Source organism: Chenopodium quinoa, unplaced genomic scaffold, assembly GCF_001683475.1.
Source record: "Chenopodium quinoa cultivar QQ74 unplaced genomic scaffold, ASM168347v1, whole genome shotgun sequence".
In the NCBI taxonomy this organism is placed as follows: domain Eukaryota; kingdom Viridiplantae; phylum Streptophyta; class Magnoliopsida; order Caryophyllales; family Amaranthaceae; genus Chenopodium; species Chenopodium quinoa.
The window spans coordinates 635719-657574 of NW_018742564.1; the positions used below are offsets into that span (position 1 = coordinate 635719).

The window sequence follows — 21856 nt, forward strand, 5'->3', positions numbered from 1 at the left end:
ATATATCAACTTGTATTTTCTCATGAAAACCGGAGCACCACCCATCAAATTCAATAACAATCATATTCAATCGCAAAATTTACCCTAAACATCTGAAAACTCTAACTCTTAGGATTAACTTAGACTTTACAATTAAATCCAAATAACTTAGCTAAATAATTGAAAACTCTAATCAACGCTTCAATAATATAACCCCCGGCTTGCATAAAAAAAAAAATCAACGCTTCAAAATAAATTTTTTAAAAAACAGGGTGAAAATTCTCAATGGTAATTTTTGTAAAATTGCACTTTTTATATGGTAAGAAATAAAAGATATGACATTTGAATATGATTATGTAATTCTTTCCCAACGTATAAACCATTAGTAATATTCAAAATACAATGTAAATGCAAAAAACAAAATGATGAACTTAATAAGAAATACGAAATAGATAAAGTATCGGATTGTACAAAGGGTCAACAGCTTATGAGTTTATTGTGCTTGATAGACTTGGGTTATTCCGCTTCAGGTATAAGATTAATGTACTACTTTAGGTTCAATGAGAGCGCGTTGAGATTTTAATAGCAATAAGAATTAAGAACGAAATGTACATCTCGGACACCTGCTGTCTGCTGAAGCATTGCACCGGTATTCATTGAGATTTAGTCATTTAGATGATCTGCAGCTGCATAACTACAATAACACAATTTAGAGGGTGACTAAGTTCCCTCCATCAGATAAACAATCAGGAATTTGAGAACAACAAATAAACAACCGTCATTAACTTTGGGGCAATAACTCTTCACCATTGAACAAAACCAGCAGTATTTGTATACTGAATGTGAAAGATTAGATCCAAAACTTCGGGTTCCAGAACCTAACATAATTTTTTTTACTCAAACACAGAACTATCTTGTAACAAACTAGATAGAATCGAAAATGGCTCGGCTTGAAACTCTAAGTGAGCACTGAACAGCTCTAGTCAAATACTTCCTCACTTCACCATCTTGCATATGCAACTTTGATCTGCAAGAAGACATTTATCATTCAGTTACTACCAAAACTTAGTTTACAACACAAGCTCAAAAGTAAAACAGCAAGCCCAGATGCTGCAATCACACCAAAAGATTATACTATTGTTTAATTTACTTGCCTTCTTACAAACAAAACAAATTGGTGAATCATATAAGAGCAATATATTGTAGCATGGAGAAAAGTGAATAAATTGTGCAAGTCTTTTATTTATCAACTAGATAAACTGGGGCTTGTTAGCTGAAATGAAGGCAAGAGCAACTAATTATACAAGAAGAAACTGGACATCAAAGATTATAGAATTGATACATGAACAAATTGAGCGATGGAAACTTAATAACCTAGAACGAAAAAGGGCATAGAGATGTCAAAATCTGAAATCCGAAATCCTAGAAATTGAAGGAAATTTGGACAAGTAGTGATTTCATCAGCACAACAATCCAAACATCAGTAACAATGATAAATTTGATTTCATAACACTCTACAATACACTATACATTTCATATCATCCAACAAAATTTATTAAATTCTGATCAATATAATCAAATAAAAAACATCACAAATGCCTAACAAATTACCTTCTTAAATGTTGCTGGGATACATCATAACTCTAACTTTATCTCCCTGCAATAATATCAAAAATTAAAAAAAAAAAAAAATCAAATCAATAATTCAACCCAAAATAATAAAACAAATTGAATAAAATGAAAACGAAAAATACCATAGATTTAGGTGGAAGGTTGGAAGTGAACTTAGCACGAACAACACCAGTATTACCATGAGGTCTGCAAACTTTACCCCAAATGCAACGATAGTGGGACCCATTCTTCTTGATTTGAGCTTTGTAAATGTAAGCAATCCTCTTTCCCAAATACCATGATACTTCTTCTTGTGTATTTACTCCTTCGATCTGTACTAAGGATGTGTTTGGGTACTGGTTTGATTTCGACCTAGTATTATACAATTTATTTCAAAGATTATTTTAAGAAATGCCCAGTAATTAGAATCAATTCAAGAGGCAGAAATTGTACAACTTTTAGAATTTTGCAATGTAAAAGATGAATTTAAGTAATTCCCAGTAATTAGAATCAATTGAAGAGATAAAAATCATACATCTTTTAGAATTTTACAACGTAAAAAATGATTTTAAGAAATACCTAGTAATTAGAATCAATAGAAGGGATTGAAATTATACTTTGTACATCTTTAAGTAGTTTACAAATTAAACGATGATTTTAAGCCATACCCAGTAATTAGAATCAATCGAAGATACAAATATCACACATCTTGTAGTATTTTACAATTTAGAAGATGATTTTAAGCAATCAGTAATTAGAATCAATTGAAGATACAGAAATTATACATCTTGTAGTAATTGACAATTTAAAAGATGATTATAAGCAATACCCAGTAATTAGAATCAATTGAAGAGTCAGAAAGTTTACCTCTTGTAGCCAAGGATTGATCCTCTGACATACAGTCTTACACGCTCACCTTGACGCCCCTTCACCATTTTTGCGCTTTCTTAACTTGTGTTACAGGAGAATGAGCAAGGCGATAAAGATAAACCCTAGTGAGGAGTGAGGTATGTTTATAATCCGGGTATGGGCTTTAACCCATGTTCTAAGTGGATAGTTGGATAATAACGCTTGTTGTGGCACCTATTGTGGGCAGTTTTCAATGCACTTGTCGTAGAGAAGAGAAGTGGCAAAATTAATCTTTGGTGCGTCTAAATCATTTCTCCATCTTGAGTAATCATGTCTCACGAATGTCGAAAATATACATTACGATAAATTCAACAATATCTTACATACGAAGTACGAGCAATATTTACTTTCATATATTATAAGAGGGGGGAGGGGCAAGAGAAGATGTGTAAATAGTGTAGAAGGTTGAAATGTTACGTGTAATTTTGAATAGAGAGGGGTTTTTTTTTATTTTTTATTTTTTTTAGTAAAAAGAAAGATACATGTTTATAACTAGACTCGTATTCTCTTAAGACTAAGACATATCCTAGCAGAGGAAAGAAAATAAGAAAATTTACAGTTTATAAAGGGCTTGATCTGTTGATGGCTATTTTGTTCTATGGCTGATCGAGCGAGGTTACATGGTCTGCAACTTTGTTAGCATCTTTATAAAATATATGTCTGGATTGATGGGAGTGAAACCATGTGTTTAAGTCAATGACTACTTAACTATGAAACAACAATTTCTCTAGAAATTGCTTAAATCAAACCCAATTCTTCATTTGCGTCATTTTATGTAATAATTCTCAATGTAGTGTTCACATGGAATCGGTACTAAGCTAGCTCCTTTGTTCACTCTAATTCAGTGCATAACCGCTAACACTATGCAAGTTATACTATGGGTACTGTGTACACGTCACGTTTATTTTAACACAAACTATTGGGTGTGGCACGACGTTCCTAATAAATACCCCAAATTTCTTATATTCCTCAATATCCTGCATTTCATTTAAATACCATTTTCTTCTCTTCTTTCACTAACACCTCCCATGACAGAAAAATTGATGCACCAATGATCGCTCCCATCGGCGGCGTTGTTATTGGCGGTGGAATCGTCGACGGCGAGAAATTCGTCGGGATCAAAGTTGTCATCCATGGCGGAAGAGAGAGAAAGTTTAAGAGAATTGAAGAGGATGGAGAAGAGAGAGAAAATAAAGATTGTTGATTATATTTGTCCATGATTTATGCTTGAATTGGCTTGATAATTGCTTGAGATTCTCGGATTTTCCAAAATATGCCCAAAAAAATCGAATTGGGGCTTTCTTGTGTGATGTATAATTGTTGAAATTGATTGTCCTATGTGATTGTATGTTGAATTGTGAGCGTTTTGATAACAAAAGCATGTATTTTAGTTGAGAAATGAGCAAGTTATGTTAAACCCATGAGCTTAGTACGGGACCTTGAATGGAGGTTTCGTCATTATTGTTGACCTTTTAATTATTTTTATGTATATCAGCCAACAAAAGGAACATATCAACCAACAAATGAAACATATCAGCCAATAAAAGGAACATATCAGCCAACAAAAGATAGATATCAGCCAACAAAAGAATGAAATCAGCAAACAAAAGTAACAGGTAAGCCAACAAAATAAACATATATTAGCCAACCGTACATATCCTCTAACAAACTATAAATATCCTCTATCAAATAACACATATCCTCTACCAAATACTACATCATATCCTCTAACAAATTGTATGTATCCTCTATCAAAGATAAATTGTACATATCCTCTATCAAATACTACATACCCTCTAACAAACTGTACATATCCTTCACCAAATACTACATCATATCCTCTAACAAATTGTATGTATCCTCATAAATTGTACATATCTCTATCAAATACTACATATCCTCTAACAAACGGTACATATCCTCCAACAAACTGTACATATCCTTTATCAAATAACATACATCCTCTAACAAGTTGTACATATCCTCTATCAAATAATACATATCCTCAACCAAATACTACATATCATTTATACTTGCCGCATGAATTCTTTGGTGCGGCTTGCCGCACCCAATACTTTCTCTTATTTTAATCGCTCTCAAATTAAACTTCTTAAGTTTTGACTTTTGAATATCAAGTTCTACTATCAAGTAAGTAATTATCATCCCTAAAAAATAAAAAAATAAATAAAAAATAATTATCAGTGTAAGATCATGTATACATCACAAGAGGTGCCTAAATCAAATTCTTTAACTTTATGTATATGTCATATCATCAAATTCTTCGGGCTTGGCACGTTTGATTTGGGGGGTTTCAAGAAAGGAAAAAGGTTACTATTAATTACCTTGTGTTTCGGGTGAAAATAATGGGTCCTTCATCTGGACCTTTCTTGTGGGCTGAATACTGGATTCGGCCCAAGTGATGACTGGGACGAGGGTTTCCTGCATTGAAAACACTCGTAAACTTGCCTCGGGGGTTGTGCCGAGGAAGGCCCCTCCGATGCCGAAGTCGGTACAATGTTTCTAGAGAGAGAAAGTTATGCAAGAGAATTAATTCCTTGAGGCTTGAAGTGAATGAATGTAAAGAAAGGGAAGTCTTATACCTTGCTCAAATAGATAGATTGGGCCTTGAAGTCAAACGGGTTTGCCATGTTGACTGGGCCTTTGACTGACCTGGCATGCTTTGGGAGAGTAGAACCTTCTTTGGGCTTAGTAATTCAATCATTTGTGGACTGACCCAATTAGGGTAAAATGGACCCAGACAACTTGCCCTAGACCCGGTTCGGAATTGGGACGAAGTGAGTTTTGACTTGCAAATTGGAGGGAAGCAAATGATTTAATTAGCATTTAAATTTTTTAGGTTATTGAGGTAATAACGGTTGTTTGGGGTTAATGGAGGATGTAGATGTTTAAGTGGGCGGTTAATTAGAGAAGAAGACGGAAAGGTGGAGCATTGAAATAGAGTTAGTGGGGGTTTTAGTGGCGCGGACTCCCAAGATTCTCATTTCTGGAAGGTATTTAAGCCACTCGTCCCTTATTTCATTTTGCTAATTTCCAATTTCTAGCTGCATTACGGGCTTCGGTTCCCACTTCACTCCTTTATAACTTCGGTGCTGAACAGGTATAACATCTCGTTGTGTCGTTGACTCCCGTGACCATCCAAAGGGTGATGACTTATCTTTGGGTGTGCCTGTTTTATGGATTTACGCCGAGCATCCATTGCTTCTGCTGCATGCATAAACTGGTCCCGAACACCAAGGCAAACAGGTTTCACGGCCCTAGCTGGTGGCAAAATGAAGATGAGAAGAGCTACCTTTTGGTCTGGCCGAATGATATCTCGGATAAAGACAGGAGGGGTCAATGGATCTAGGTAAGTGTGCCCCAATATGAAGATCGTCCAAACCACTTTGGTGCGCCAAGGTATCTAAGAAAGCCTGACCCCAGCATGCCTTGTATCGATCCTGATGAGTTCTCCGATGCGGACATGAAGCAAATGGTACTTTTCGGCTGGACCACAATGCGTGGGGCCACGGGCCGGATGAAGGACGTGCCCACTACTTGGCTGCCTTGCTGCTACTACATCTTCCAAGAGAAGATGCTTGTTGTTGTCGGCCTTAGCCGAAAATACCAAGGCGGTAAGGAGCTCGGCTAGGGCCGAGGACTTTATTATTTTCCTTTTTTGTTTCTTTTGTTTTTTATGCCTATTTTCTTCAGCGAAGTTAACTGTTGTTTTTGTCTCTTCAGTGTTGTACGAAGAGAATTCTGGCATTGATTACGAGATGCTTGGGATCACTCTGGAGAGGAATCCGATCACCAAAAATCCCAAGAGCACAAATTCAAAGGATCGACCTCTCAGCTTGCATGAGAAGAGATTTCAGATAGTCAGCGCGGTTGAGTATCAAGAGCATAAACCTTGGTCGGAGAAGAGTGATCCCTACTTTGTTCTGACTGCCGAAGAGCAAGCCGCTGCAGCTCGTGCTTCTTCTGCAGCTAGAACTCTCGCTGCTGATGGGACTTTTGGTGCTGCTTGGCCCTCTGCTCCTGCTGCCAAGCAAACTGAAACAGCTTCTCTAGGAGTTGAAGAGCAAGAAGACGAAGATGAACGTCTACTCAAGACTTCGGTAAGCTTTCAAACTTGGCTCGTTTGTTGTTGTGTTATGTTTTTTTATTTTATTTTTATTTATTTTTAATTATACGGTTCTTTGCCCCCCTGTTCCTTCTTCTCCAGTCTAACGAAGAAGGAGGAAACAAAGGAGAACTTGCTGTGACTGCCTAGGACTCTTCTTCAGACAAGGAAATGAACAGGCCGAGGAAGAGGAGAGCCATTGTAAGGCCGGGGCAATTTCAGGCTGCCCCGGTTCCCACGAAGAAACCTCGGCTAGAGGAGGAGAAAATAGAAGAAGTTAAAGAGAAAACCCCCTCCTCCTCCTGAGGCTCTAGCCGAGGAAGTAGTCAAGCAAAAGACTCCTCCTCCAGAGCCATTGATCAATGTTCAGGAGATCTCATCTGAAGAGCGGGTTTTGTAGTCCTCTTCTCCACCTCGAGGAGGGCTCTTCGCTGAAGACATTTAGCGGGAGACTGATGCTCTTTTGCTAAACAACCCGAGGATAGTGCTGAAATTCTAGATGACCAGATGAAGGGTCTCGAGGACGAGGATCCCAATAGAAATGTTGAAGCTGAGAAGAAGACCGAGGAAGTGCCTTCTGCCTCGCTGAACCAGTCCTTCAAGACTTTTCAGTCTGCGGACATGAGTTTCGACTCGGCTCCTCTACTTCTTGTTCCTAACAGCACTAGGAACATCCTTTGATCACACCGAAGCTCGGCTGTTGAGTCTTTCAGCGATCTGTCGAGCCTAACCGACCTGGAAAAGGCGAAGACTTGGTCTCTTCGGGCTACAGCTGGGATAGTCGAACCCTTGGTGAAGGACCCTTTTGCTGAAACCCAGAAGTTGCAAATATGCAGATGAGGTTTCTAACATCTAAGAATTTTTTACTTAAGGTTTTATTCTTTTTTTTTTTTATTTTTTTATATTTTTTTTTTTTATAACTCTCTTGCTTTGGCTGACGGGCTTTTAACCTCTACAGGCTGTTCAGAACCACACCTTGGCAGTAGAAATGAACGAAGAGTTGAAATTTAAGCTTGAGGAGGCCAAAGCCCAAGCTAACCTTGCTGAGCTCCGAGCCACAACTGCTGAAGAGGAGGCTGCCGCAGTCAGGGATGCCTTAGAGACTGTCTTAAAAAATCTCGAGGATCATATATTCCCCGTTTTGGATGAGGGGTCTAAATTGCTGAAGAAGTATGGGGTTGATGACATCCCTGGTCTTCAGTCTTGGATCCAGGAGATGCAGCAGCAACAAGAGGAAACTCAGCGGATGATGGCTGAGGAGTTCAGACAAAGGCCAGTCGCTGCCGAGGAGGAGTCGCTGAGAAGGCAGACTAGGCTACAAGATGAAATTCAGCGGCTCCAAAACGAGCTGAACGCCAATCAGGTGGAGTCCTCTAGGTTCTAGGACGAGCTCAAGGAGGCTCAAGACTTGTTGAAGGCCCAGAAGAAGGAGGCTGCTTAGACTTAGACCGAGCTCGAGAAATCTCAGAAGCTACTGGAAGTCCGGATCTATGCCCAAGCCGAATGTGACGAGGGTTATGAGAATGAGTTTAATGTAGCTCGGCATCTGGCATTCCATGTTGATCCTAACATTGACTGGGATCAAGTGGAGGACTGGGCTTCGGATGACCAGGACGTTCACCTGACCACTGCCAGTCAAGCTGAGATTGACTTTCTGACTTGCCAGGCTGAAGTTGAGGCTCGAGAAAGAGAAGAAGCTGAGAAGAAAGAGTCTAAGAAAGCTATTACTCAGCCTGCCTTATCTTCTATTGGTGCTGAAACTTCTGCCAGTCAAGATGCGGCTGCCTCTCAGCCAGATCTTGCGATGTTGAAGCATAGGAACTCGGGCAGTCGTCTACAGAATCATGCGGGTCAACTTGTTGTTAATTTTTGAATATGCCGCATCTGTTTTTGCCTTTTGAACCTTTTTTCTTCAGCTTGCCTTAATGTACAAACTTATTTACTTGCTTTTGAATTTCAAGTAGTTGTACTTAGTTCAGCAACTATGTTTTTCCGTCTAGTGGGCGGCTGCCGATTTAAGATATGTCTTTCCTTCTATTTTATCTAAATTTTATTTGATGTAGCTTGGTGATCCAAACATAACTTGCTACTTTGAATGCATTGCCTTCTTTCCTAGCTGCTTTGCATCTTTTACTTAGTCTTTCACTTTGCTCTCTTTGTTAATTTTGCAAAATTTTTCTATGTGTTGAGCTTCGTCTTGGACCTATTTGGTCCCCACTTGCTGGAAAAGTAAGACTGGGCTGAGTTCTTCTTGCCCCCCCCCCCAGAAATCTTATGTCGTAGTCTTCGGATTTCTAAGGTATTTGCTTTGTTTTATTGGTACAGATGAAGACTTGCTTCGTCCTGCCTTGTATGAAGCGAAACTTTTTTGAAGTTTCTATGCTTTTTCTTTTCTCTTTTTTTTTTTTTTTTTTTTTTTTTTTTTTTTTTTTTTTTAAGAATCTATGAGTTCGCTGCTCAGAAGTCTTAGACTCCGAGAGCAATATTCTCGCGATCCTTAAGAAATTTCTCGAAGGAATGGTTATCCGAAGCACAATGCCAGATTATGGCAATGCCTCGGATATAACACCTCTAAAGCACAATGCCAGAGTATGGCAATGCCTCGGATATAACACCTCTGAAGCACAATGCTAGTGTTTGGCTATGCTTCAGATTTGTCCACGGCCTCTTTGCCCCAAGGAACTGATTTATCCGAAGTACCGTGCTTTCATATGGTTATACTTCGGTTGTGAAATCATTGTTCCCTATTGGGCGGGTTTGGCGGAAATCATGGTTATGCCGCTGTTGGGCTATACTTCGGACAATGTGGAAGAGAAACCCTTTTCAAAAAACATAGAAGACAAAAAATAGAAACTTTCAAAATTGATAAGAACGATGGCTCGGAGGCCTTTCATTAATTTTACAAGATGCACTTACATAGATTGTTCTTCCTCGAAGGGTTTACACATGAAATTTTTTCATTAAATCAGCATTCTAGTGGTTTTTTCAGCTTAGTTCCATCCAACTGACGAAGTCGGTAAGTTTTAGGTTGAAGCTCATCATAAATTTCGTAAGGTCCCTCCCAAGTGGCTGAGAGTTTCCCATGAACGCGGTTTTTTTGCACTGCTGCGGCATTCCGAAGAACCAAGTCCCCTATTTTTGAGTGGTCTTGCATTGATCTTTCGGTTTTAGAACTTGCTGATTCTTTGTTTGTATGCAGCCATTCTGTCTCAAGCCGAATCTCTGACCTCGTTTAGAAAATCGAGGGATTCTTTCATAAGTTGTTCATTTTCTTCGACTATAATACCCCGTATTTTTGAAACGTATTTTCTAATTAATTAATTAATTATTATTTCTCTAAAAAGGGTATTTTAGTAATTTATTTTACAATTTGAATTTTGGAGCCAAAATGATATTTGAATTTTGGCTCCAAAAGTATTTTTATTATTTTTGGATTTTGAATTACCCATTTATTTTATTTAAAAAATCGAATTATTTATATATATTTCGGGTATTTTAATTAAGCAAAATTATATTTTCTTATTTAATTTAAAAGGGCCGAATTTCCCTAATTAATTAGCTAGGATTTTCGGATTTTCTAAGTGTAGAAAATCTTATTTTCTTAGTTAAATTAATTAGTGAATAATTGGTATTTTTCTAATTAATTATTTTATACAAAATATATTATTTACACAATCATTTTTATTCCTTAAAAACTAGCAAAATAATTGCCTAAATATTTAAAGGGAGGGTCGAAAATATGAGCTTAGGAAAGCTCAAATTTTCGGCCACCATATTGTATTTTGAGCAAAATTATTTTGGTAATTTTTGTATTTTAATTATCTTTCTCAATTCTATTATTTTCCTTAATTCTTATTTTCCATCTCCTAAATATTTAATCATCTTATTTCCCTACCTTAAATCATTCTTGATTATTCCCCAAGCAAAGCCATTTACCATTTAATATTCCATGACTACATACTTACCTTATTTCTTCATTACTTAATCACCATAATCTAGACTTTCCATAATTCTTTAGCTCTCTTCTCCAAGTAATTTCCTTAAACCAATTTACCATAATTCTTCCTACATTCTCCTACCATAATTCTTGCATGAGCTAGCCTATAAATTACCCCCTCATACCTTTCATATTCTTCACACCAAAAACTCAATTATCTTCTTCTCTCTTACTCTTCTCTTCCCTAAACCTTTTCATACTTTTTACTTTTTACTTTTTTCATACATAATCAGCCCGTATATTTTTGGACCCAATTTTCGGGCATTTCTGGTCAGTTTTGGGGTTTTTATATTTCACAAAAAATTGTTCCTCTCAAAAACTCCTTGAGTCTAGGATCAAGAATCACCCAATTCAAAGTTATATTGAAGGAGTTATGGCCTCTGCAAGTTCTGCCTATTCTTTCCAACGCAAATCCAATTCTCTTTAATCCTATTCCTTTATTTTCTTCATGGTTAATTTTCTAAAATTTAAATACTTATTTCAAAGCTATAATATTATATTAAAGTATTATTTTTTAAATAGTTTTATAGTCCATGAACATTAGATTTGGGTTTATGTCTAAAGATGTTGTGATAACCTTATGGTTTATGTTAATTGCAAGGTGTATTCGTCATTGAACTTTGAAAGTGCGAAGTGTTGATTGAGATTCTGAATCAAGGTAGTTTAGGTGGCTAGATACCTTCGAAAGTGATTGGTTTGAATAGCATGTTTTATATGATTTTATTGGTGATTGAATTAAATTGATTTGAATTATGATTTATGAAACAAAGTATGGTTGGAGGAATTGATTTTAATATTTATTTTAATAAATGTATTTTTGAGGGATTGATTTTAATATCATATTTTAAATGGTTTGAAATAATTTATTATGTTTAAAGGAATTTGGTTTTAAAAAGTATGTTGGATTGTTTTAAAGAATTTTTAAAATGGTTTATCAAAGGAAGAGTTATTGATTTTGAAAAGTTATTTATATGAGATTTAATTCTCACGTATTTATTAAAAGGTTGATTTGGAAAGCATGTTGAATTAAATAAAAAGGAAAGGTTGATTTTATTCAAAGAGGAATTTTATGAGGATTTATTGAATTATTTATTAAAAAGCTTTACAAGCATGATTATTATATTAATCCCACTATGCGGATTCATTGAAGACTACGGACTTTGTATGACCTAGTCTTTCTCCAAGAATAGCCTTGAAATAGTAGGAGACTAGTTTGGGGGGTGTGCACACTTAGAGAGGAGGTTGAGTTTTCGAAAATAATTGATTTTATTAATCATTATTATTGAGTTAATGGAATTATTTTGGGGATATTTGAGAATTGGTTTTCAAAAGAGGAATTGGTTTTATAAATCGTTTCATCGAATTATTGAATTATTGAGAATTGATTTGAAATCATGAGTTTTGGAGTTCATTGGATTAATTATTAGAATTGGTATTAAAAGCATCTTTGCAAATAAATTGAATTTACTTATCTTGCACTTATCGTACTTAGCATATTTTTCTAATCCGTATTTCTTATATGTTTTGGTTTACCTTGTTTAGCGTAATGGTAAGCAATGTTGACTAATTTCAGGTTGAGTCAAGAATTAAGCATATGGGAGTCCCGGGAATGTTCTTCACCTAGATTAGGATTGTTGGTCTTGGTTTAATAATGAGTACTCATGACGATGGTTTCTATTTATAGTTATTGTTAATAAAGAAAGAGTTTGAATTTCCGCTGCAAAGTATTAGTTTTGGTTAGTTCTCCTCTGAAGACAATGAACCTTGAGCTAATTCTCTTCAGCATGGAGGCTAGGTTTCTGTCTTCGGGAATTTCTCCTCAAAGTTTGTAAGCTAGGATGGGGTCCATCCAGCTCGGTTCGGGTGTGACGCAGACAATTTCAGGTGCTTCGTCAACACTTCTTTCTCGTCGCACCTCAACATAGACACATCGGTTCAGCTCGGTTAGAGTTGAACTTGTAAGTTTGGAGAATGCATCGGCTTGTGTGTTCTGACCCCTTGGGATCAGTTCGACTTCAAAGGTTCTCAGTTTCGCAATTATCGTTTTGATTTTTGCGAGGTAAGAAATCATTGAGGGCTTTTTGGCCTCGTACTCACCTCGGATCTAATTTGCGACGAGCTGAGAGTCTGTTTTTAAACAGACATGCTCGGCTTCCAGTGATATGCACAGTTCTAGGCCAGCAATCCCTGCCTCATATTCTGCTTAGTTGTTCGAAGCTCAGAATGCAAACTTGAGTGCATACTCAAAGGACTTGCCTTCGGGCGAGGTAAGCACTACTCCCGCCCCCAAACCATTTACGATGGAGGATCCGTCCGTAAAAATGGTCCAGGTATTATTTTCTTCATCCAGTGTTTCTTGTTAAGAGCACTCGACCAGGAGGTCTGCCAGAGCTTGTGCCTTGATGACTCTCCTTGGCTGGTAACTGATGCTGAACTCAGTGAGCTCGAAGGCCCACTTTGCCAGCCTACCAGATTTTTCCACTTTGCCGAGGACTTTTTCCAGTGGCTGATCAGTTAAGACCACTAGTTGATGACAATCAAAATAGGGTCTCAGCTTCGGAGCGGCTACCACTACTGCATATGCAACTTTTTCGAGTAAGGGGTAGCGGATCTCGGCATCTGTCAGAGTGTGGCTGACGAAGTAGATCGACTTCTGGACTTTGTCTTCCTCCTTCATCAGAACCGCGCTTATAGTGGCAGGGCTGACTGCCACATACAAATACAAGGTTTCTCGTTCGGCTGGGCGTGCTAGCGTCGGGAGTTGAGCCAGATGTTCATGGAGCTGCTTGAAGGCTTCTTTTTATTCGTCCTCCCAGATAAGCTCTTTTGTTTTTGGGAGTATCAGCGCTTTAAAGAAGGGCATCCCCTTGTCCGAAGCTCTAGAGATGAACCTGGACAGGCCCGCCATTCTCCCGATGAGACGCTGAACATCCCTCTTTGTTTTCAGCTCGGGAAGATCGAGCACTACTTGTACTTTGGCGGGATTGGCATCAATCCCCTTCTTGCTGACCATGAAGCCTAAGAATTTGCCTAACTTCACGCCAAAGACACACTTCTTCGGATTCAGCTTCATTTGGTGCTTTCTTAAGGTGGTGAAGGTTTCGGCCAGGTTCGCAACATGGTATCTGTCTTCTTTGCTTTTAACGATGGAATTGTTAACATAAACTTCCATGTTACTGCCTTTCTTCTCGGCGAAGACCTGATCAACTAGCCTTTGATATGTTACCCCGGCATTTTTTAATCCGAAGGGCATCATTTTGTAGTAGTACACCTCGGCGTTCGTAACGAATGTCGTTTTTGCTCGGTCATCGGGGTGCATGAAGAGCTGATGATACCCCGAGAATGCGTCCATGAAACTAAGAAGAGCATGGCCACTTGTCCAGTCGACTAATTGATCAATCCTCGGCAAGGGATATAAGTCCTTGAGATAAGCCTTATTTAGGTTCGTAAAGTCAACGCACATTCTCCAGGTGCCATTTGCCTTCTGAACCATCACTACATTGACCAACCATTCCATATACTGACAGGGTTCGGTGAAGCTTGCATCCAGAAGTTTTTTGACTTTGGCTGCGATGTCTCGGTTCTTATTAGCGGAGTAATTTTGCTTCTTTTGCTTAACAGGTCGATAGGTGGGGTCGACATTCAGCTTGTGGGAGAGGAGGTTCGGATCAATACTAGGCATGCCTGCTGCTGAGAAAGCGAACATATCTCTGTTGTCTCGAAGGAGTTGGATAAGTTCAACTCGGATGTTCGGATGAAGTCCGAGCCCGATGTTAACACATTTTTCTAGGTCTTCTTTGGTCAACTCAATTGACTCAGTCTGGTGGTCCAGCTTCATTGCTTTGGAACTAGACTCTTCACAATCTGGCTTGCTGTCAATATCAACAGGTGTCCTAGACTTCGGTTGGCTTTCCGAATCTTTTGCTTCAAATGAGGAGCCACCCTTTTCTTTTCTCCTTTGAATTTTCTTGGGCGGGGGTCCCCTGGGCCGAAGCGCTTAAGCCTTTCTACTTCTTAGTGCTTCGGTCCTTTTCTCTTTATTTCTCCTCATCATCCTTGTCTTCAAGATGCTCTTTAGATGGCTTGAGGTAGTTGCACTTCCGGGCAGCCTCTTGGCTCCCTTGAATTCTTTCGGAGCGGCCTTCGTCAAACACATATATCATCATTTGATGATACGTGGAGACCACTCCTTGGATTTGATGAATCATGGGTCTCCCTATGATCACATTGTAGACGGATGGGACGTCCAAGACCACAAATTTGGCCATCACGTTCCGAGATGCTCGGTCTCTGCCGATGGTGACGAGAAGGGTAATCTTCCCATCTGGATATGTTGTAGACCCATTGAATCCAGACACCGGGTAGGGTACCGGACTCAGGTCTTTGGTCTGCAGCTTCAGCTGGTCGTAGGCATCCCGAAATAGGATGTTTGCCCCATTACCACCGCCGACGAGGGTTCGCCAGACGTTTTGGTTTCACTGCTAGAAAACAGCTGATTTACGAGGGAAAAATTTCGTCGGTATGCCTTAAAAACCCGTCGAAAAGACCAGTTTTCGACATAATTCCGTCGGAAGACGTTCTCGGAGATCAATTTGTCGGAAATTTGGGTTATACCGAGGGAATTTCCGTCGGAAACGTCCTTACCGACGGAATTTCCGACGGATTTTAATTTCTCGGAACCTGAGTTTGACCAGAAATGGAGGTCCGTCGCAAGTTTCCGACGGACTAATATCCCTCGGAATATTCCAACCTTCCGACGGAAATTTCCCTCGGAATCATCCCATCTTCCGATGGAATGTTCCTTCGGAATTTCCACCCTTTCTGAGGGAATATTCTGTCGGTAGCTGCGAACTTTCCTGCGGATATTTTCGTCGTAACATTCCGAGGGATTATAATTCCGTTGCAACCTACCGACGGAAATGTCTGTCGGAACAATTCATCTTTGCGACGGAATATGTTTCCGTCGGAACCTTGCGACGGAATTAACGACGACAATTTTTCTATTTTGGCTATATATTTTCCTCCGGGACAGACCTGTAATTCCTGCTTCTTATATTACTCACTGAATAATTTGTGCAAAAATAATTATATATATATATATATATATATATATATATATATATATATATATATATATATATATATATACACACACACACTAATTCCAATGTCTACAATAAACACTAAGTTAATCTAAAATTAGAACTAACAAACACTAAGTTCATCAATGCTATATAACGGCGCGAGAGCCCTGGCCAGCTCCACCAAAACCCGGGTCGTCGTCCCTGGGATCTCGAAATGGAGGTCGCACGTTGGAACATGGGTCATTGGCGTAACGACCCATCATCCTCTCTTCCAGCCTCTTCTCCATTTCTTCCATTTGGGCTCGTACTTGGGCTTGAACTTGGGCTTGAGCTCGGGCTTCCATGTCGACTTCCATTTGTTCCCGAAAAGCCTGGACCCTGGATTCCATCTGATCCTGCATCTGAGAAACAAAGGAGGGCGTGTACTGCATGGAAGAGGTGGAAAGTCGGCGACCCATCTGGCTGCCATAGTACAGGTCAACACTTTCGCCTAGTCCCTTCACACGTCCTTTTTTGTTCCGACCACCAACTGTCTCCCAGTACAGCTCATTCGAAATCTTCTGGATCCTTTGAGTGCTAGCCGCCTCAACCCTATTTTGGTAGGCCTCCTACAAGATAAACATATAAAAGGGAACAAACGAGGTAGTAAGTTATACAAATAAGCTAAGCTTTGTGTCCCATATTCATGAAAAATAAACAAAGTAATATGACATGGGTGACTTCTACTTAGGCCATTTACTTAATTTCTTATAAAATGAGGTCTTTTTTCTCATTTCATATCAAGTAAACAAAATTTTAGTTGTAAAGTGCATGAAAAAACAAAAAAAAAAAAAAAAAAAAAAAAAAACAAATTAACAAAGTAATATACCCTAAGTGACTTCTTTGCCCATTATCTTCATTTTCGACCAAATGAACTATTTCTCTTTGTAATCATGTATATTATAGGTATTCTAAGGGGCACATGACTTGAAATTCAAAAAAAAACTAACTCCCTAAGGTTTTGGACGCATTTTAAGCCAAGAATGAACCAACTATGGCCTGTATGACCTATTCTTTGCCCATTTTCTATTTTTTCGGCCAAATGAACTATTTTTTCCTCTAAACATCTTTATTATAGGTAGTCTAAGGGGTAAATGCCTTGAAATGCCAAAAAAATACAACTCCCTAAGGTTTGGGACGCATTTAGGGGCCAAAATGAACCAACTAAGGCCTGTATGACCTATTCTTTGCCCATTTTCTATGTTTTCGACTAAATGAACTACTTTTTTCTCTAAACATCTCTATTACAGGTAGTCTAAGGGGTACATGCCTTGAAATTCCAAAAAAATACAACTCCCTAATGTCTGGGACGCATTTTGGAGCCAAAATGAACCAACTAAGGTTTGTATGACCTATTCTTTGCACATTTTCTATGTTTTTGACCAAATTAACTATTTTTTTTCTCTAAATATCTCTATTATAGGTAGTCTAAGGGGTACATGCCTTGAAATCACAAAAAACTACAACTCCTTAAGGTTTGGGACGCATTTTGAGCCAAAATGGACCAACTAAGGCCTGTATGACCTATTCTTTGCCCATTTTCTATGTTTTCGACCAAATGAACTATTTTTTCCTCTAAAAATCTCTATTATAGGTAGTCTAAGGGGTACATGCCTTGAAATGCCAAAAAAAATACAACTCCCTAAGGTTTGGGACGCATTTAGGGGCCAAAATGAACCAACTAAGGCCTATATCTACACCTATTCATGAATAATGAACCAAGGAACAAAGTTTAGGGAATTTGTTACCGCAATTTCCTGAGCTGTGGGGTTTACTGGCACTGTGCCTTTCCCAGGCAGCTCCTTGAAGTGTGTCTTCAGAAACAGCTCAGGAGCTGTTGGTAGCTGGTCCTTGTTCTTCGCCGCCTTTGATATAAAAAAACAGGAATAATCGTTAACCATGTCAAACCCTTGTTACATTGAAATACAAAAATATGTCTTGTTATATAAGATCTTTTTATATAAAATTACCATCCTTTTTGCATGTTGGGTAGCTGCCAACGAACCCTGAAAGTGGGTCTTTCGGACGGGATTTTCCATATAACCGCCCCTTCTGTTCTTCTGGTTCTGCGCCGACCTCTCCTTGTAAGTTGGATCGTTAGCAACAATGTCAATCATCTCCTTGTGGAGCTCCGCACTCAACCAATTTGGCCTGGCGCCTTTCATCTTGTGCGTGATGGTGTGGAACATGTCACGCAGGCGTGTGGCTACCCTCCTCCGAAATGTGATCTTCACTAGCTCGTCCATCTGAGGTGCCCATCTGAATTGTGCCTGCAAATGATAAAATACAAAAGTTATACACAAAACTAAATCAATACAATAGCTAAAACATGTATTAACCAAGACCTAAAAATATCATACGCTAAACAAGTTCCACCAGTGTTCCTTCGTAGCTGCAGGAACTTCTCCAAAGTTCCTCCAAGGGCCTCGGTAGTATCCAGTAATCGAACCGGATACCGCACTCCGAACCTTAGGATCATCAAACCTATAACAAACGGGAAACAACAATGTTAAACAAGTTCGAAAATAGTAATATAAGCATTGTATCTGATCATCCATATCATGATATGTACGTACCACAGCGTAGTAGGGTCCAAAACCAGGAGCTGTGACTCATTCTGTGCCTCATCTTGTGACTCATCCCGTGGCCCATCTGATTGAGGAGTGGATGGGGACGTCTGATCGTCACCCAAATCGTGTGCTTGTGCATCGAACATCTCCTCATCCTGGTCGTCGGGGAAAAGGGCGCGGGCGGTCACTTTCTCTTTCCCCTTTGCTTTCTTCAACGACTGCCCACTTTTTCCACCCGCCATGACTACCTGAATCAGATGTTAGTAAAATGACAAGATATTATAAATAAGGAGTGCAGGGCAACGTAATATGGCTTTTATACAAACACTAAAAAGTTTTACATAAGCCTCATTAATATTTTGATTTTACAATAAGAAGCATACTTTTAAAGGAGATTAACATATTCTCCTATTCAGTACTCTCGTCACTACTTTCACTACTAGAGTCATCACTACTATCATCTAATACTACATCGATGTCATCATCATCGTCACTATCACTAGAGTCGATACTAGATTCATCGTCTTCATCGCTTGAGATCACAAAGCCATCGTCATCGTCTTCATCATCATCATCCCTGGCGTAGTCTGTAATGTCACTGGGCGGGCAAAGCGTTGCATGTACTATTGGGGATGGTGATTGCAGAAACTCTAAGTCCACCGGAGCATCAACCACTGACCTTGCATGTGTTTTAAACACAGACCACCATTGAACTCGGTCCCGTTTCAGGCTAGGGTATGATGCGTAGTACACTTGAGCCACTTGGTAATAAGACAAATGGATCATATTGGGGTATTTCTTAGTATGATTTACTTCGATTAGCTTGTATTGTTCGTGTATGTTCATTCCCCGACCACAATCCATCCAATTGCACTTAAACAAAATTGTCTTGTACTGTCTCTTGGGTCCCGTGTAAACAAGTTCAATTATGTCGTCTAAGATGCCGAAGTACTCTCCACCATCCTCACTTGATACACACACACCATAATTCATGGTGGATTTGTGCTTGCCATAGGCATGTGTATGGAAATTAAATCCACCTACAAAAATCTGGCCCCAAGTACGAACTCGCCTGAAGGGACGCATGCACAACGCTCGCAGGACATCCGAATTTGGCTTCTCTTCGACCACCTATAAAGTGGTTGAATATCAACATCAAGGTTCCTGAATTCAATGAAGTGAAATGTAACATGTAAAATTCATTATTAATTCACGGTTACACCGCGTATATCACCTTGTGATGAAACCAATCAGAGAATTCAGTTTCGAAATTCTCCATGACATCTTCTCTACGAAGGAAAGGTCGAATACTAAGAATGTAGTCCTCAAACTTCCTACGAGGCCAAACACACAATGTAAATCTACAAAGTCATCATTGTAAATGATCGTAAATACGAATACACTGAATACCTGGGCCTAATATACCTTTCGTATTCGCCAAGAATGCCGGTGTTTCGTAACACAAACAAATGTGCACACTCGAGTTCCTTAACATCTAAGAACCGAGTTCTACCCTCATTTGACACACGACCACTGTCCTCTTTGAAAAACTCTGGTATTTCAGCGTCGTCCGATGTGGACTCAACGTCGGCATTCACATTTCGACCAAGATCTCGAGTTTTAGTGTCAACTGTCGACTGAAAGTAATTGGAGCAGAAGTTTGCTATCTCTTCAGTGAGATAAGCATTGCATATGGACCCTTCAACTCGAGCCTTGTTCCCAATTTTCCGTTTCAAATGATTGAGGAACCTGCAATTACAGTTGTTATGTAACTGTATGAACAATTGATTAGGATGTAAAATAAAGGATGTGAAATAAGGGTATTTGATTTACCTTTCAAAGGGATACATCCATCCGAATTGTACAGGACCACATAACTTCCCCTCGTACGGCAAATGTGTAGGCAAATGCTGCATGGAGTTAAAGAATGCAGGAGGAAAGATCTTCTCAAGCTTGCAGAGGATCTCATGTATGTTTTTCTCCAATCGCTCCATGTCACTAACTGATGTTGTATAGCAACACAAGTCGCGGAATAATTGGCTGATCTCTGTAATTGCATTCCAAATATGGCCAGGGAGAAATTCCTTCAAAGTTGTGGGCAACATCCTCTCCATGAACATGTGACAGTCATGGCTTTTCATTCCATAGAGCTTACACGCTTGCAAATCTACGCATCTGCTCAAATTGGAGGCATAACCATCAAGGAACCGCAGCTGTTTAACCCACTCACACAAAACTTTTCTCTGAGCCTTGTCAAGAGCGAATGGAGCCTTTGGCATTACCTCTTTTCCTCTATCATTCTCTTGAAGATGAAGCTGGGGACGTTTACAATATTTAGCAATGTCATTCCGAGTTGAAGGTGTGTCACACGTAAGCTTTTTCACATCCATTATAGTGTGAATTAACTGATCAAAGAAGTTCTTCTCAATGTGCATGACATCTAAGTTGTGACGAATGAGAAGATGCTTCCAATATGGGAGCTCCCACAAGGTGCTTTGCTTGAACCACCCCTTCTTTTCATTTTTCAGCCTTTTAATTGAATCGGGTCCATCTGTAGCTTTCGGAAGGCCCTTAACACATTCCCATAGCTCCTCTCCTGACATGATGTGTGGAGGGGCTCCTTTCTCTTCTTTGTTTTTACAGAATGCTGTTTTACTGTTCCGAAAAGGGTGATCTGTCAGCAGGAATTGCCAATGGCAATCAAACCAAGAAACTTTACCACCATGTTCAAGCCAAAATGCTTTGGTCTTCTCCATGCAATGTGGACAAGCTTTCTTACCAGCCGTGGCCCAACCAGACAACATGCCATAAGCCGGGAAGTCACTAACGGTCCATAGGACGGCTGCTCGAAGATTGAAATTTTGTTTCTTCGAAATATCACCAGTAGCTGCGCCAACTTCCCACAACAGTTTCAACTCCTCTATCAACGGTTGCATGTAAACATCCAAGTTGCCCTTAGGGTTTTTAGGACCAGGAACGAGCAACGAAAGGAACATGAATTGTCTTTTCATGCATGTTTCGGGGTTTTCTGATGTCCTGCGGGAGAGTTACAATTCCGAGACTGGAACCGGACGCCTGTACCTGCAAAATAACGGAGACTCCTGAGAGCTCCGCCTCCAACGGTCAAGTTAGTACCTGATTAAGGAGTAATCAATACAGAAATTAAAGTAATCAGATCTCTCTAGGTGAGAGTGCTTAGTGTTGGTAATCTGCGTTGTTAGCGAGATTAGCCGGTTGTTAATAAGTCTGTTCTTCTCTGCTTGATCTCTTAATTAATCGGTTGTTTGATTAATGAGAATTAATCGAGTATTTATAGCCTTGGGAAGCGTGCAACTCTCTAGGTTTAAGGTAAACCTAGGGCTGATCGGGCCTCTAGACTGAATTGGGCCTTGATGGCCGGTTGTCCCACTTGGCATGGGTGGACACGTGGCGTGTCTTAAGTGGTCCGTGGAGGACGTATCTGTGACTGACACGTGGCAAGCTCCTGTTGGCCTTCGTGAAGGACACGTGGCGGAACCTGGTTGGTCCACTTGTCAGACGGTGA

General features: G+C 39.4%; 2 protein-coding genes across 2 annotated transcripts; both read right to left on the minus strand.

Moving 5' to 3' along the window:
• Positions 1-687: 687 nt before the first annotated feature.
• LOC110720642 (60S ribosomal protein L35a-3-like) lies at positions 688-2641 on the minus strand. Its single transcript, XM_021899693.1, has 4 exons — positions 2458-2641; positions 1734-1962; positions 1591-1636; positions 688-1006 (listed from the first exon to the last, which is right to left on the minus strand). The coding sequence occupies exons 1-3, from the start codon at positions 2523-2525 to the stop codon at positions 1595-1597; spliced, it is 339 nt and encodes a 112-aa protein (XP_021755385.1). The 5' UTR covers positions 2526-2641; the 3' UTR covers positions 688-1006; positions 1591-1594.
• Positions 2642-18720: 16079 nt separating this feature from the next.
• LOC110720599 lies at positions 18721-21248 on the minus strand. The gene is made up of 4 exons (XM_021899640.1): positions 20146-21248; positions 19738-20061; positions 19547-19646; positions 18721-19443 (listed from the first exon to the last, which is right to left on the minus strand). Exons 1-4 carry the CDS (start codon positions 21246-21248, stop codon positions 18721-18723), a joined length of 2250 nt encoding a protein of 749 aa, XP_021755332.1.
• Between the last annotated feature and the right edge of the window lie 608 nt (positions 21249-21856).

Bases quoted from the DNA above. Each gene is read 5' to 3' on its own strand.
- LOC110720599 (XM_021899640.1), bottom strand. From the start codon at position 21,248: ATGCAACCGTTGATAGAGGAGTTGAAACTGTTGTGGGAAGTTGGCGCA. The intron at 20,062-20,145 runs GTAAATCAAATA...CTGTAATTGCAG, and splicing joins TGGATGTATCCCTTTGAAAG to GTTCCTCAATCATTTGAAAC. The intron at 19,647-19,737 runs GTATATTAGGCC...TTGGCCTCGTAG, and splicing joins ATTCTTGGCGAATACGAAAG to GAAGTTTGAGGACTACATTC.
- LOC110720642 (XM_021899693.1), bottom strand. From the start codon at position 2,525: ATGGTGAAGGGGCGTCAAGGTGAGCGTGTAAGACTGTATGTCAGAGGA. The intron at 1,963-2,457 runs GTAAACTTTCTG...GTATAATACTAG, and splicing joins TCAATCCTTGGCTACAAGAG to GTCGAAATCAAACCAGTACC. The intron at 1,637-1,733 runs GTATTTTTCGTT...ATATTATTGCAG, and splicing joins ACCTTCCACCTAAATCTATG to GGAGATAAAGTTAGAGTTAT.